At 38.7% G+C, this 17,439-nt stretch overlaps 1 protein-coding gene across 1 annotated transcript; it reads left to right on the forward strand.

Annotated features, from left to right (window-relative positions):
* Positions 1–1,774: 1,774 nt before the first annotated feature.
* Positions 1,775–14,573, forward strand: sagb (S-antigen; retina and pineal gland (arrestin) b). The gene is made up of 16 exons (XM_017683608.1): positions 1,775–1,829; positions 5,447–5,502; positions 5,633–5,693; positions 6,368–6,412; positions 6,519–6,718; positions 7,779–7,838; positions 8,089–8,156; positions 8,264–8,399; positions 9,365–9,449; positions 9,591–9,663; positions 12,043–12,180; positions 12,277–12,354; positions 12,860–12,874; positions 12,965–13,017; positions 13,149–13,158; positions 14,349–14,573. The coding sequence occupies exons 2-16, from the start codon at positions 5,455–5,457 to the stop codon at positions 14,440–14,442; spliced, it is 1,164 nt and encodes a 387-aa protein (XP_017539097.1). The 5' UTR covers positions 1,775–1,829; positions 5,447–5,454; the 3' UTR covers positions 14,443–14,573.
* The last annotated feature ends 2,866 nt before the right edge of the window (positions 14,574–17,439 follow it).

A 17,439-nucleotide genomic window follows, 5' to 3' on the forward strand; every position in this document is an offset into this window, starting at 1 on the left:
CACGCGTTCTGCTGCTCAGTCACACTGCAGTTACCTACATCACTGTCTACTGCACTGACAGTGTGGACGCCAGTAATATCATTCAAGCACCAGAACGTACTGTTAGACTGGTCTGCTCTAACTGCCCGGCTCTCATAATGAAGATGATGCTACAGTCATTTCCTATGTTGGTGCTAGACCTATTCCTAAGGTTACACTACACTTGTTCCCATGGATACGCAAAACCTGTTCCCATGGTTACTCTACACTACACTTATTTGCATGGTTACATTACACCTATGCCCATGGTTACGCTACACCTATTTCTATGGTTATGCTACACCTATTCTCGTGGTTACTCTACGCCCATATCAATGGTTATGCTACACCTATTCTCGTGGTTACTCTACGCCCATATCAATAGTTATGCTACACCTATTCTCGTGGTTACTCTACGCCCATATCAATAGTTATGCTACACCTATTCTCGTGGTTACTCTACGCCCATATCAATAGTTATGCTACACCTATTCTCGTGGTTACTCTATGCCCATTTCAATGGTTATGCTACACCTATTCTCGTGGTTACTCTATGCCCATTTCAATGGTTATGCTACAACTATTCCCATAGTTAGTTTGGACCTCTTCCCATCGTGACATACCATTGTTCCCATTGTTGGGCTACACTTGTTCCCATGGTTACATTACACCTGTTCCTGTTGTTACTGTACACCAATTCCCATGGTTATGCTACACCCATTCTCATTTTCACTCTATATCTGTTCCCATGGTTACATTACACCTGTTCCCACTGTTATTCGACACCTATTTCATTACTGTACACCAATTCCCATGGTCATGCTACACTAGCTTCCCTGGTAACGTTACTCCTAATCCAGTAGTCACACTGTTCACATCTCCATGGTCACACTACACCCAGCTACATAGTTATTCCATAGTTATGCGAGACTAATTTCCATGAAAACACAAGCTGTTGTCACTGCCACTTCGAAAGTCATGCAATGTCAGTTTCCATGGTTGTGGTATATTCATTTTCATGGTCATGCTGCGCTCGTTTCCAACCTTAGCAAAGTTCGGGTTTTTGAACTTTGCAATACCAGATACATACTGGAAAATGCCATTATCACTGATGGTAGCTATTGCCATACACAACCCGGCCCCCCAAACCCAGGAGGGAAGAGGAGGCTATATAACGTGTTAAAGCTATATAACGTATACGTTGTTAATGTTTATCATGTTATGCAATACTGATATCACAGAAGGCCCTCTAGCCAATCACAGTGTGTGTTTAGTGTGTCCTGAGCATCCTGCCCAATCACAGCCTCAGATAAGTTCTGATGAATCAGCTATATTTAACCATGTCACAGTACTGATGCATTAATGATTACATTAACCCTCCTCTCACTCACAGGGGGCAGCAGAGAGGTGGTCCAACCCTCTGCAGGTGTCCCAGGATCCATCACACAGAGAGTGTGTCAGATTAAGATTAAGCAAAGCCCTGTGTTGATGATATTGGTCATGGGAGGGGGGCTGTTGAGTGAAGTTGTGGATTAGTTTTAATTTTAAACATAAGACCCCGCACAGAGTTTCACTGCACTGGACCACCTGATGAAGCCTAACGTTGCTATCTGAGCAGCTGTGTTGCTCCAGTTTACTTGTCTTGGGTGAGGATTAGACTGCCTGTGGTCTGCAGAGGGAATCTTGCTGACGGAAACGAATGGCACCAATCCATTGAGTAAGGGGGCGGAGCCTCATGCAGTTTACAAATACAGCCTCTCGCACACACCTGCACTCACACCTTCCTACCTGACCAGCGTCTGGACACACAGGTGAGTCTGTTTTGTGGAGCCTTGAGGACATTTGCGTGTAGACGGTCCTCACCACCTCGTAAAGTTACCTACCTGAAGCGTAATTATCAGTTGTTCGTTTACTGGGTGGTAACTAGGGCTGAGCATTGTTTAAAAGTTTAGACTTTCAATAATTACGTACTGAAAATGGGTGTGGCTTAAATATGTACACGTGTATTCAGACTTACAATTAATTTCTGTTACAAAGACATGCTAATATAGTGTTAGGAGTCTAGCCCAAGGACTAGCAGGGAAGCAGTGTTATCCACAGTGATATATATATATATATATATATATATATATATATATATATAATTTTTCTGTTTTTGACATCTAGATTTGGCATAAAATGCCTGTTGCTCTTTACGTTGTGTGTAAGTTTCATGATAAATGGTCCGAAAAGAAACGGGCCAAAAACACTTGAAAAAATTCTGGTTCCATTGACTTTCAGTAAAAGTAAAGTTACTATTTTGGAGATACAAGGTTCCGACAACAGCCTTTTATATTAAATGTAAACATACACATACATATATACATGAAGGTAAGATGCATATCATTGCTGTTGGAACAAAACTTTGTATCTCCATTTTGGTCAATTTTAATTTTTTACTAATTTTGAAAGTATCAGCTGCTCTTTACATCATGTCAGAATTTAAGGGCAAACAGAAACAGTTAAAAATGACATCAAATAAAATCATTTGTACATTTTTTTTCCATTAGAATTTAAGAATGTTGTTTCCTTCTCCTGCAAAATCATTTTTTAAGACAATGTTCCGACAACGACGATATGAGGTATAATTTTGACCGGTGGTTCTCGAATCAGATCTCAGAGACACATAGGGATGGAGCAAAAACATGGACAGTCTAGGGGTCCCTGAGGGCCGGCCTGAGGACCACTGATTTGATGATGGCTCATATTGAGTTTTGAATATTTGGTTCTTAATGGTGTGAAATTTTTGGTACTTGGTATATTTCGCTTCAAAAATATGACATTTTTAGCTACAGAGACCTGCAGTTTCAATCGTTCATAAACATTATGATACAGAAATTATGGTATATATATATCGCTGGTGCATTGTTTGCCAACTTGGTCTACATCTATAACTATAGCTGTTTATGCACTGTGTGGATGTTTAATGTGCTTGTACAGTGCTAACAGTAGATTAGGATTAAGGAGCATCACTGCTGGAACTGCTGATGAAGAGGAACAGAGATAACGCTGTGGGCTCCACGTGCTCCACCGCATTAAAGCTGTGCTTATATTGCACTAATGCAGTGCTGTGCAATAGACTTAGCGCCCCTGAGAAAGTGATATTTAATGCTGTTTATCTGGGCAGTAAAAGTTTATTCACTCAGAACATCCGACTAAAGCAAAAGAAACATGGACACAAATCAGTCCAAGTATTTATAGTATTTATAGAGTTTATATTGTTCATGTCACATCCGTTTTGCGATAAGAGTAATAAAATAAATAAAAAAACAATAATCAGTCGCTGTAGGTACAAATCGAAACTGTACAAATCAGGCTGGAGCTGCATATCTTTCAAATATATCTAGTGTTTATCATTATGAGATTGTTGTAAGAATATTATAAGATTATTTGTCCTATTTATAGACATATGTACTGGTTTTAAGTCACTTTAGTATCTAATTTCATTGGCAGATATTCATTTTGAGAAATGGTAATGTTTATTCTGATTATTCCAATAAATTTGATCAGTAATGAGTAAAATTATCTTCCATTAGAACACTTTCACTACATGAAATGACTTAAAGTAAGTAAAAGAGTGTAGGCATGGGTGACAGTATGCTTAAACAATTGCATAATGAGAAACACTACAAATCGCTGCTGTGGGAACAAAACTTTGTATCTCCGAAATGGTAACTTTACAGGAGAAGGAAAAACCTGCTTCACTTTTAATGTAAGTCAATAGAACCAGAATTTTTTCCAAGTAATTTTGGGTCATTTCTTTTGCTCCCTTCATCATGAAATTTACACACAATGTGAAGAACAACAGGTATTTTCAGATTATGTAAAAACTGGAAAACGGCAAAAATGGAGATACAATGTTTTTGTACGAGCCCAGCAGCGATATATTGGCTAACTGGCTCACAATGTAGCAAAAACTGAGCCAGAAATGCCCCATTTTGCTCACGTTCTACTGTATTTCTGTCTGTTTCTGTCAGTTCTGGTGTTAAATTGTTGTTTTACAATCAAAAGCACATTTACTGCCCATGAAAATAAAAGTATCATTAACTTTACTGGCAACTTTACATTTAGATTCACAGCATTAAGTGCGGACTTTTGTTTAGAGTCACTTACAAACGTGTTTTAGTGTCAACTTGTAAAAAAATTATCCTTAAAGACCAACAGGCTGCAGTGCGAAAAGTCCCACACTACCACTCAGACTCACTGTTTTCATTAATATTAAACTTATTTATTGAAGTATAATAGAAGTATGTTTCTATTATGATGCTAGCTTTACTTTATAGGTTTCAACTTACCAACATGAAACTGTAAATTACAATGAAGAGATAAATTATATAGTGATAAACATCAAAAGGGAATTTTCAAAGTAATAATAATAATTATTATTATTATTATCATTATTATTATCCAGAATGCCTCATATTTAAAAAATGAATCTTACATGAAAATGAAATCTTACAATTAAAGAACAACACTATCTATGACTTAATAATAATTGACCTCTTGGCAGTGAAATATTGAATAAAATATCTTGAAATACATTCTAGTTTACAGTATTTCAGTCTACACTGTATAAATTATTACTAAATGATATATTATCAATATAACAAGCGGTTCCATCCTGTTGAGCCGTAGTGCAGATTCTTAAAAAAAGATGGTTCTTGAAGGGTTCTTTAGTAAAGACAGTGGCACCAAATTGAAACATGATCACTCAAAGAACAATTTGCATGCTTACATGGTTCTTTGCAGGAGTTGGTTCTTCAGATTGATGGGAAATGTGTTGTACATGGTTCTATATAGAACCATTTTTGGTGCTACAGGGAACAAAGAACCCTTTTTTTATTTGTTTTTAGAAATTTGCATATTTAAATCTGCACTCTTAAAAGGGTTCTTCAAGGGTTCTTTAGTAAAGACAATGATTCTAAAGAGCCACTCCAAAACTCAAAGAACCATTTGCATGATGAAAAGTTTTTGCATTCCTCAGATTGATGTACGTTTTTGAGAAGGGTTCTATATCGCACTAAAAAAGGTTCTGGTGATGCCAAGCTTGTAACAGCAGGAGAACCCTTTTTTGGTGCTATATAGAACCATATAACTCATGAAGAATCTATACTCACAGATCTCATTTACAAATATGGTTCTTTAGGGAAACAAAATGGTTCTTCTATGGCAGCATGCAAAGAACCCTTTATATTTTTAAGACTGCATGATACAAAGAGATTTTAATAAATGCAAGAAAGTCTTGTTGTTCTTTACTATGCGAGGGTTTATTTGTGTTTGTTGTCGTTTAGTTTGTTTTTCTTGTCATTTTCTTGGCTGAAACTCTGTCCGTGTCTTCGCTGGACACCCTGACGGTTTGTTTGTTTGTTTACTTATTTGTTTACTGTAGGTGACATCATGAGTCCCAAACACGTCATTTATAAGAAGCTCTCCCGCGACAAATCCGTAAGAATCCGATTCCCTCGCTCTGTCCATCCTATTACTCTCCCTCTCTGCTCTATGATATGATTTCTGTTTCACTTTATTGTATTTCATCAATAAATCATTAAAAACATAATTATGTGTGATGTCACAGGTGGGCGTTTACATGGGAAGGCGGGACTTTGTGGATCACTGTGACTTTGTTGATCCTGTTGGTAAGATCACGCAACAATAACAGTAACAACTTACCTTGAGTTGGAAGTTCCTTATAATCCTTATTATAACTGTATACTGACAAAATCTTCGGAGCGATTGATCATCCTGGGTGATTGGAGGTTCTTAATCTCTAAAGGCCAACCTTTACAAGTGCTTTACTGTAGCTGCTTTACAACTGGTACTGGCTCAACTTGACTCCACTCGCTTTTTTTGGTCCTCGATCAGGCAAACCTGGTACCAGGTACTATTTTTGGTATCACCTTCCGAGGTACTTAGTAAGCTGAGCTGATACCAAAAGATGAGCGCAGACCACTGATTGGCCAGAGAGAATCTTCATCACCCTAAACACGTGCTAATGTTAGCTCCCAGGTTAGCTTAGCCTTTGAGCACCAGAATCGTCTGGTCGTCTGAACTCTGAGGTAGTTTTTCCCAAACTCTCCTGTTTTTGTCTTGCTACCATCAGCCTCTTCTGAACAAGGTTTGTCTCCTCATCACAGCAGTGTCATGTTGTATTGCTATGACAAAAGGCTACATTGAGGGGGCGCTATATTGGTAGTGCAAAACAAACCAAAAGCGAGTAGAGTTGAGTCAACTTCAGCTGCAGTGGGAAAGCGACGTGTCTCCAATCTCTGTGTTTATTTGTAGTGAACATGCATGTCTGTTTGTGGTTCAGATGGTGTTGTGCTGCTCGATCCTGAGCTAACAAAAGGAAAGAAAGGTGAGAAAGATGTTCATGAAAAACCTTAGAGTAGTAGAGTAGTAGTGGTGATGCAGGGCTAGCTCCTGTTCCTCAAACTAACTGTGTCTTTGTATGTGCATCCCAGTTTATGTCATGCTGTCGTGCACGTTTCGTTATGGGCGGGATGACTTGGATATGTTGGGGATGGCATTCCGGAGAGACATTTTCTTGTGCACACGACAAGTTTACCCTCCACTGCAGGACCGAGATCGCTCCATCCACACCAAAATTCAAGAGAGACTTCTGCGCAAACTAGGGAACAATGCCTACCCATTCTTTTTTGAGGTGACTGGGTCCTATGGTTTCCTCTGCGCATCTATAGCAAGCCTGGGTTTTGTCATTTCCTCAGAGGAACTGTGAAGCCTAGGTTCTATAGTTTCCCCTGGGTAAATCTAGGAAGCCAGGGTTCTGTGGCTTTCTCCCAACAAATGTAGGATTTCAGGGTTCTGCAGTTTCCTCTGGATAACTGTATGAATCCTGGGTTATGTAATTTTCTCCAAGGAACTGTGAAGCCTAGGTTCTGTAGTTTCCTCTGGGCAAATGTAGGAAGCCAGGGTTCTGTAGTTTCCTTTGGGCAGCTAAAGGAAGGCTGGACTCTGTAGTTTCATCTGGACAGTTGTAGGAATTCTAGCTTCTGTAGTTTCTTCTGGAGAATGGTAGGAATCATAGTTTCTTTTGTAAACTCTTGGTATCTTTAGGAATTCTGGGTTCTGTAATCTCCTTTGGGCAACTGTAGAAATCCTGAGTTCTGTGTTTTCTTCTGTGTATCTGTAGAATTTCTTGATTTCTGTAGTTTTCTCTATGAAACCTTAGGAATCTTGCATTCTGTAGTGTCCTATGGATAACTGTATGAATCCTGGCTGTATGAATCCTGAATCTGTAGTTTCCTCTGGGTAATTGCAGGAATCCTAGATTGGGCCCTGCAGTATCCCGTTTTTTTTAAGAAATTCTGTATTTCAGGTGTGTACTTTACTCTAGGCAACTAGAGGATCAACATTCCTCTCGCTTTGTTGCTTAAATTTTAGAAATCAAATGCCCAGTAGTGTCTTCTGTCACTTTGACTTTTGTAATCCTGGATCCTGTAGTGTCCTCTGAGCTGTTCTGTAGCTCTCTTTGGTCTTTATCCCAGATTGTCCTGGGTGCTGTTGTTTCCACTTGGATTTTAGTAGTCCTGTGTCCTTTAGCTTTCTTTAAACTTTAGCAAACCTTGGTCTTGTAGTTTCCTTTGGACTTCCTTGGTCCTTTAACTTGTCTTCGACTTACCTTTAATGAGTCCTGTAGTTTTGTTTGAACTTCACTAATCATGAGTCCTATAATTTCCTGAACTGTGTTTTGTGGGCTTTAGTTTCCAGATAACCTGCCATGCTCTGTGGCTCTGCAGCCAGCAGCTACTGATGTTGGAAAGGTAAACATCAACAACACATTTTCTTCACTACAATAACTCCTTTATCACTGTGGTAGGAAAGGTAAAAAACATCACTCAACTCCTCTACATAATAATTTGCCACTACTTCCTACTGGCAGTGAACAACAGCACTCACATACATGGTTTACATTTTACTGTTTCAGTAATTAGTCCAAAATAAATAAAATAATAGTTACAACAATTGTGTGTGTGTGTGTGTGTGTGTGTGTGTGTGCCTGTATTTGTGTAGCATTGTGCCGTGGAGTTTGAGGTGAAGGCATTCTGTGCTGACAATCAGGATGAGAAGGGTCAGAAAAGGTAAGAGATCCAGTTGTGGTTGATCTTCACAAAATCAGTTTGTAAGACAAATCTAGTAATCCCCCCCCCCTCTCTCTCTCTTTCTCTATCTCTCTCTCTCTCTCTAGGAGCACAGTGCGTTTGGCCATAAGAAAGGTTCAGTATGCTCCTGAAAAAGGGGGTCCAGTTCCCTCAAATGAGACCACCTGTGAGTTTATGATGTCAGACAAGCCTCTACACATGTCTGTCTCTCTGGATAAGGAGGTGAGACGTTGTTCAAGTGGTGTTGGTCCTTAGTCTGCTACAGCACATAGAGTTTTGGTGGATAAGACTTAAACAGTGGCAAAAAATAGCTTTTTGTTTTTCCTGGATTTTTTCCAATTTAGTCGTCTCCAATTCCACCCACTAGTTAGGACATCCCCAATCACATGATGCCACCAGTGCTAGGAGGGTCCACAGGCTTCTTCTGAGCCTTTTTGAATGCTAACTGCCAGATCTTTGCCAGACAACAGACGCTTGTGCTGACTAACATTGCATTGAGTGATGGGAGAACCTGGTGAGAGCGAGGCCAACTGTGCTCTCCTTGACTCCCGACCATGGATGACTGCAGCATCACCAGGGGCCGAACTCGCAATCTCCTGATAATAGGGCCAACGCTTAGATAGTTGCACCACTCAGCAGCCCCTGCGACCCATAGCTTTTAGATTTAGGCCTTAGGTTGGAGTCACAAATGTGAAACCTTTCTGCTAGCTCCCTTAAGAGGTTTATAATAGTATGTTAGCAGCTAAGGATAACTATTTTGGCAGTTCTAGATTAGAAAGACATTTGAAGGTGGAAGATAATATCTCATACTTTTTTATTTGAAGCTTGTAACAGATATTAACATAAATCGTACCTTGTTTGTAGGAAGTCCGCTCAAAATACTGAGCTTTTATCTTTGACCTTCACGGTTTCCCAGAGCATCCACCAAAAGCTACAGTTCTAAAGCTAAAGATCTTGGTGTACTGGAGGCTTGTTCATTATTTGAGTCCCAGATCAATAATATCTCTAAAGCCCTATTGGAGCTGGATTAGGTTTAGATGAGTTGTATTTTTTATTGTAGTTTATGTCACAGAAGCTTACAAAATGAGCCACAGTCCTGCCTCAACATAACACAGTCAGTCATACACAGTAGAACTCTCTCTCTCTCTCTCTCTCTCTCTCTCTCTGTCTTTCTCTTGGTTCTGTAGACGTATTATCACGGGGAACCTATTAACGTCAGTGTGAACATCGATAACAGCTCCAGCAAAGACATGAAGAACATCACAGTCTCAGGTACCTGACGAACGATCGCCAAGGGAGCCGCAGAAGTAGCCTATTCTGCTTGTGTCTGTTTATTTTAGGTTAACGTCTCTCTCTTTCTCTCTCTCTCTCTCTCTCTCTCTCTGTCTCTCTCTCTCTCTCTCTCTCTCTCAGTGGAGCAGGTCACTAATGTGGTGTTGTACTCCAACGATAAGTACGTTAAATCTGTGGCAATTGAGGAAACTTCGTAAGTAGCACACACCCAAACACTCCTAGGCCTTGTTCAGACTGCTGGCCCAAATCAGATTTCTGTCATATCCTGATTGTATCCAGATTGACTTTTAATAGACAGCAAAAAAAAAATCTGTTTTTTGCAAATTGGATCCAAACCACATTTGTAGGTGGTTTGAAATGCGACTCCAGTCAGACTTTTACAGATACGCTCTGGACGCTCAAATCGGATTTCTTTTTTCGTCAGTCACAACAAACAGTGATCATGTCAAATCCACAGCGATGTAGGGCTGGGATTCAAGAAAAGCTCCAAATATTCATGATTATGAAGCAATTTCTGAGGAGTCTGGAGGGCGAGATGATGCTCCTCCATCTCTCCTGCACCCGCGTTTGAAATCTGCATCACCAGCATAGCTATGTAATTACTGATGCCTACGTCGCTACCACAGCAACCCATGCAGATAGACTGGTGATGTCTGGACACACAAATCCGATCTGACCACTCGCAGATAATAGAGCAGAAAGTCACCCTAAAAATCTGATCTGAGAAACAAATCTGATTGGCCTGCAGTCTGAACACAGCCTTACACACTCAAAGCACTCTGTATTAAAAGTTCAACAGTTAATGTTTTTACTGAGTTCGTTTACATGCACGGATTTCTGAAGTTATCTGATTATTCAAACATTCATGTGAACAACACACCCTGATTTCTGATTAAGAAATCCGATACAGAGGCTGGATTTGAGCTCAGTACTCAGTAATCAGATTTCTCAGTGCAGCTGGACTCTTACTCTGATTTCTTTCAGACTTCTTAGTCTGCACATGTGTGAAAACAGACGGCGGTACCAGAAATAAGCAAGCAGCGTTGCTGTGAGATGCAGCAAAACACTTTTGGAGAGATGCTGAACCAAATACATGCTTGATGAAATTAAGAAGTTAAATATTATTAATCTTCTAGAGTATGCATGTTCATATTTTTAGGTAAAGTGGCGCAATGTTTTTTTTTTTAAATTGCGGTATGAAATTTGCGTTTTATGTTACATTTAGGTCACATCTGATTCGGTGAGTTTATTGGCTGGTTGCAAAGTAGAAATCTGATTCCTGATTGACTCTGTAGACCCGGAGTTTCCAGATTATCTGATTAATCAAGTGCATGTGAATGTGTTGATCAGATTACTGACTAAATCTGATTTTCTGCACTTATCTGAGTGTTAAGTGCATGTAAACACACTCATTGTGTTACTGGTGCAAATAGGCTGGATTTTAATGTTCACCATGATGAAGTATAATTGTTGATGCAGGTCATCCTGAGCCTGAACAGACTCGATTAGGAAACTCTGCTTGCCTGTATTTATACGTACCTTCTGTGAGTCTGGTATAGACACGCCCCATCATTCCGCCCCCAACAAACAAACACAACAAAATGCAATGATAAGCACCACCAGATACTTCCAATGAGGACAAAATCCACCTCAGTCTTCAAACACAAATGAATAATCCAGTGAATATGAAGCTGTAATATCAGATGACTGTAGCTACCGATGTTTGCTAGTTCGTTGGGTGTGTAAAATAAGCTGTAGCCAATAAAACTAATGCATGTGATCCTGAAACAATGACAACTTATTGTCACTGACAACTTATTCATTTCTCCCAGAGAAGTCAATGTCTGATTCATTTGGCATCAAACATTAGGAAAAATGGAAATTTGACGGAAGGTTTCATTGACCACTATGGTGCACTGCCGTTGTGTTTTGAGGCTTGAATTCTTCTCCTTTTGGTATCAGCATGGCTGGCCACCAGCAAAACCAGCATATCACTGTTGATAGATCAAAACCTTGTATCTCCAAAATGGTAACTTTACAGGAGAAGGAAAAAACACACTTTACTTTTAGTGTAAGTCAATGGAACCAGAATTTTGGATAATTTCTTTTGGTCCAATCATCATGAAATTTACAGGCAACATACATGACCATGGATCCTTTCAATACAAGGATTTGTTCCGACAGCAGTGACATGTTGTATTTTGATGCTGGTATGCTGGTCAACCAGCATGACCACATTGGGTGAAACAGCATTAAATGCTAGTTTTGTGCTGGAGTGTTTACTATGTTTAAATCCATTTGGTAGATGTTCTCCAGGGCATCTTGCCATTGGTATAACATGATACAACTGCCTGAGCTGGGAATCAAACCCTACTCTTGAGCGTGGAGGGCAGCAACACTAGGTGACACTGGCTGACGGAGGTTGACTCTTCAATAAATAGTGTTTGTGTATCATGAGCTGATTGAAAAGTGACCGTGGAACGAGGGGACGGACTCTCCCATAAACCTAACCAAATAGCCGTACAAGCCAATGCAGCTTATATGACGCTGGCTACTGTTCTTGTTGCCGTAGTGACTCTGTGCCATCTGGGACCAGCCTGAAGAAAGTTTACACCCTCTGCCCCCTGTTGGACAGTAACCGTGAGAGTCGTGGCCTCGCTCTGGATGGAAAACTGAAGCATGAGGACACCAACCTGGCCTCCTCCACCATGTGAGAGCACGCTGCATTACACTATGGGAGATGGAGTTCACACAGCGAGGGGAGTGTAGTAACCGTGTATGTGTGTGTGTGTGTGTGTGTGTTCAGAGTGAAGGACGAGGTGCTGAAGGAGGTTCTGGGGATGCTGGTGGCCTACAGAGTGGTGGTCCGAGGCACCGCAGCTGGGTGAGTGCTTGTGTCTGATATATAGATAGATACTGAAAAATTATGGTTCTTTAGGGTTCTTTTGTGCAGAAAATTGTTCTGTGCCATTGGTTCTATACCACAAACAGTCCAAGAACCCTTTGCATGATTAAAAGGTTCTTTGCATCGTGAAAGGGTTCTTGATGGAGAACCTTTTTGAAAAGGTTTCTATATAGCACCGAACAGGGTTCTTTTATTGTAACACACAACATCATAACCACAGAAGAACCCAGTTTGGTGCTACAGAGAACCCTTTTGAAAAAGGTTCCATATGGAACCATATACAAGACATTCTCCATCAGTCTAAAGAACCATTTCATGATACAAAGAACCCTTCAATCATGCAAAGGATTCTTTGAGTGTTCATAGTTTTATACAGAACCATTTGCTTTGCTAAAGAACCGTTGAAGAACCATCGTTTTCAGTATGGAGGTATGTTTGGTTGAGGTTGACGCTGACAGGTTCTTCTCTGTGTTTGCTTTAACAGTATGATCGGTTCCAGGTACGTGTGGATCTTCTTTGTACACAGCGATATGAAGTTTGAACCATTGTGTTCATGCGTAACCCGTGTGTGTGTGTGTGTGTGTGTTAGTGAGGTCGCTGTTGAAGTGCCGTTCCTGCTTATGCACCCTGAACCTTCTGCAGGTGGGCTTCTCTTCAGACTGTCAGGGGGAAATTATGAATCAGCTGATGAATTTTATATACTTGACTGTGTTTTAAGAGGAAAACTGACTGGAATGTCTGTTTTTCCTTTTCCCTCCTCTGGAATTCCACAGTTAAAGAGAGGTAAGCAGCTCTGTTTTACACTCAGTTCAGTTAAACAGTTTTTTTTCTCAGAAACGTTTCTGATCTGATGAACATCCACAGCCTTTTCAACAAGGTTCTATATAGAACCATCTACCGCACATTCTGCATCTATCTGAAGATCCATTTCCCCATGCAAAGACTCCTTTATTAACGCAAAAGGTTCTTTGAGTGTTCATGGTTCTATATATAGCTATTGTCTTCACTAAAGAACCCTTGAAGAACCATCTTTTTTTGGGGTTAACTGAGGGTGATTTCTCTGTCTCTCTCTCTCTCTCTCTCTCTCTCTCTCTATATATATATATATATATATATATATATATATATATATATATATATATATATATACACACCCTTTTAGAAAATGGTTCTACATAGCACCAGTAAGGGTTCTAATATTGTTACTACACACTTAAAAAAGACAGTTCTTTAAGTGTTATTTACTAAAGAAAATGGTTCTATATAGCCATAACCATGAACACCTGAAAAACCATTTGCATGATCTTTGCATTATGAAATGGTTCTTTAGACCGATGGAGAATGTTTTGTGTCATTGTCAAGCTTGCAGGAATAGAACAACCCTTTTTGGGACTATAGAGAACCCTTGGCAAACAGGTTCTATATAGAACCATTCTCTTTGCTAAAGAACCCTCAGAGAACCCTCTGTGCATAATAACAATATTAGAACCCATTTTTGTTGCTATGTAGAACCCTTATCAAAAAAGGTTCTATATAGATCCGTTTCTTTACTACACAGCCTTTGACGAGCCATTTTTTTAGTAACAATATTAGAATTCTTTTTGGTGCTATGTAGAACCCTTCTCAAAAAGGTTCTATATAGAACCATTTTGTTCACCAAAGAACCAATGAAGAACCATCTTTTTTAGAGTAGAGTAAATATCAGCACAATATAACTGTATGATAATTTATCTGTGAATAGAAACTGAAGTTCTCTGATTTACTCTGGGGGTCTTAGCTGTAACAGTATGTTATACTAACCCCCCCATGTTGAGGCTGTACTTTAGCCACTCTCTCTCTCTCTCTCTCTCTCTCTCCATATATATATATATATATATATGTGTGTGTGTGTGTGTGTGTGTGTGTGTGTGTGTGTGTGTGTGTATTATGTATATATTAACATTAACTATTACTCTCTCATTACATCCTTGTAGTGATGGAGATGATGACATGGTCTTTGAGGAGTTCAAGCGTTCCTATCTCAAGGGCGTCATTGGTGATGATGACGAATCTCCGGCGGAACCCTGAGACGGGTTGCCACGGAAACGCACAGCGCTCATCTCTCATTGAGGAAGGGTTTTAGACGCTTGTACGTGTTTATAGGTGTACATACTGTAAGGGCTGGGCTAGTGTTTATACACTTATTGGCCACTTTATTAGAAACAGAAATACCCACCTTGTGCTTATTCTAACTGGCCGCTTTATTAGAAACACCTGCTTTGTACTTCCACTAATGGCCACTTTATTAGAAACACCCACCTTGTGCTCCCACTAACTGGCCACTTTATTAGAAACACCTGTCTTGTGCTTCTACTAACTGGCTACTTTATTAGAAACACCTACCTTCTACTTTCACTAACTGGTCATTTTATTAGAAACATCCACCCTGTGCTTCCACTAACTGGCCACTTTATTAGAAACACCTGTCTTGTACATGCACTAACCGGCCACTTTATTAGGAATGCCCATCTTGTGCTTCCACTAGCTGGCCACTTTATTAGAAACACCTACCTTGTGCTTCCACTCACTGACCACTTTATTAGAAACACATACTTTGTACCTTTACTAAATGGCCACTTCATTAGAAACAGCAGCAAGGTGGAGTTACAAGGTACCTAATAAAGTGGCCAGGGAAGTATATATATGTGTACATACTATAAGGGTCAGCTGTGTGTTTAGGTGCTGTAAAAGTGAGTCAAGGGTGTGCAGGTGTAGTAAAGAGAAGTTAGGTGTATGTAGATGTGAATGCTGTAGAAGTGAGTTATGTTTGGGTCAGATATGCTGGGAAGGCTTCATCTCAGGCAGGTGGAGAGATGCAGCACTGTTAATTTTGTCTTTATTCTCTGTTTGCTGTAGGATTGTGTTGGTTAAGCAAAGAATAAAAGTCATTTTTAACATAAAAACATTTGTTTTTCATTATTGCAGAAGATAAAGGGATTATTATTGCAATAAATAGCTAAATCTAAATATTATGGAGTGTTTGACACAAATGGATTCGGATGACATAAATCAAGCAAAAGATCTATTTTATTCAAGAAAAATTTCAAAGTTGTGCTCCAAATAGTTTTTTTGGTTATGATTTTTTAAAGCTACATTAGATTCTAAATCACATCTGAAATGTTAAACTATTAAATATTAAAGGAATATCAAAATATTAAAATATCTAACTGTTTATGGAATTACTGTCCAAAGATGAAATATTAATAAATACAATACAAATAACAATATTTAACTTATAATCAATTTCACTGATCTTAAGAATTTCACAATTAAGGGCCAATATGCTGTTTTATATTAGAGCAGGGAATTGAATTTGAAATTTTATCTTTCAGTTACAATAATTTAGCAAAATTTTTTCTTATGTGGTTAAATGGAAGTATATAAAAATATTAAAACACTAAATAGAAAACCACAAGATTTCCAGATTAACATTTACAATCCTCCAGGAAATCCATGCTTTTTGAGATGTGATATTTTAAGTTTGAAGGTAAAAATTTTGAGAATTTCTTTGTTTTGTAACTCGTTTAGCTTCACATGCATAAAGGCATGCATAAAGATATTAATAATTTAAAGATTTGACAAAATTGTATGAATATTTTAAAAAACCTATCCATCCATCCATTTTCTAAGCCGATTCTCCGTCAGGGTCGCGGGGGGTGCTGGAGCCTATCCCAGCAGTCATCGGGCGGAAGGCAGGATACACCCTGGACAGGTCGCCAGTCCATCGCAGGGCAGACTTTTTAAAACCAAAAGGTGCAAAAAATCATTTTTTAAAAGAATAATATAAAAACCTTTAACCTTTAAAACCTATAAAGAACCTTTTTGCAAAGCGTTCTTTATAGCACAAAAAGGGTTCTGCTATTGTGATGATATGAAGCTTGTAACAATAGAAGCATTTTTAAAATGAAAGTTTTACATAGAACCATTTTCTTTACTAAAGAAACTTGAAGAACCACATTTTTAGGTGTTTTTTTTACTAAAGAACCATTGAATAACTGTACTTTTGAAGTATATAGTAACAAAATTAGGGCCATTTTTGGTACATGTTGCATAAAGACATTAATTTGAAGATTTGACAGTGTAGAATAAATTTGAAAAATCTAAATTTCCACATCAAAATTTCAATAAATCAATCTACAACTACAACTTTTTAAAATGAACCCAGTTGATTAAAAATGAAATATTATTAGTGCTGTATTGATACCCAGTTCATATTTCAGCTCAGTTCAGTCATTCTGTAAACAGTTAAACTCAGTATTTAAAGATCTGAATTTGAAAGGGTTAACTCTGCTCTAACTCTGCTCTAAGCAGACTTTGCAGCAAGCATAGCTACTGTCCTTGGCAGTTTGCACAAACAACTTGCTCCTCTTATCGGGACAACATTCTGTCCAGAACCATTTGTTCTCTTTTGTAGGTAAGATTATTGTACATTTAAAAATTCATAACTAAACTGTCTGCAGCGTAGTTTCTGATTTTGCACAGCTGACTGGTTGTTTGTGAGTGGAAACTGAAATGTTAGCCCAATTCACTCAGCGACTCTAAAGGAATCTGATTTTATCAGTGTTTTTGGTCCTGCCATAAAATAACTGTATTTCACTGTAATCGAGACTCGAGTAATAATTTATAATATTTTTATGATGGTTCTGCAAGAGGTCTTTAGTAGAGAAAATAGCCCTATATAGAACCATGAACACTCAATGACACTTTGCATGTTTTAAAGGTTCTTTACATTGAAAAGCAACAAAAATTATTAGCTCTGTTGTTAATACATCAAGCTTGTAATAATAGAAAAACACTTTTTAGTGATATATATAGAACCTTTTCAAAAAAGTTCTAGATAGAACCCTCTAGAGCACATTCTCCATCAATCTGAAAAACCATGTCACCAAGCAAACATATAGAACCATTTTCTTCTGAAGAACCCTTGAAGAACAATGTTTTCATATAATAATTTTTTTTTTAAATTTTAGTTTAATTTTAAGGATTTTGATCGGAAATTCTTTACTATATTATATATTATTATCT

Source organism: Pygocentrus nattereri, chromosome 17 (genome assembly GCF_015220715.1).
Source record: "Pygocentrus nattereri isolate fPygNat1 chromosome 17, fPygNat1.pri, whole genome shotgun sequence".
NCBI classification, from domain to species: Eukaryota; Metazoa; Chordata; class Actinopteri; order Characiformes; family Serrasalmidae; genus Pygocentrus; species Pygocentrus nattereri.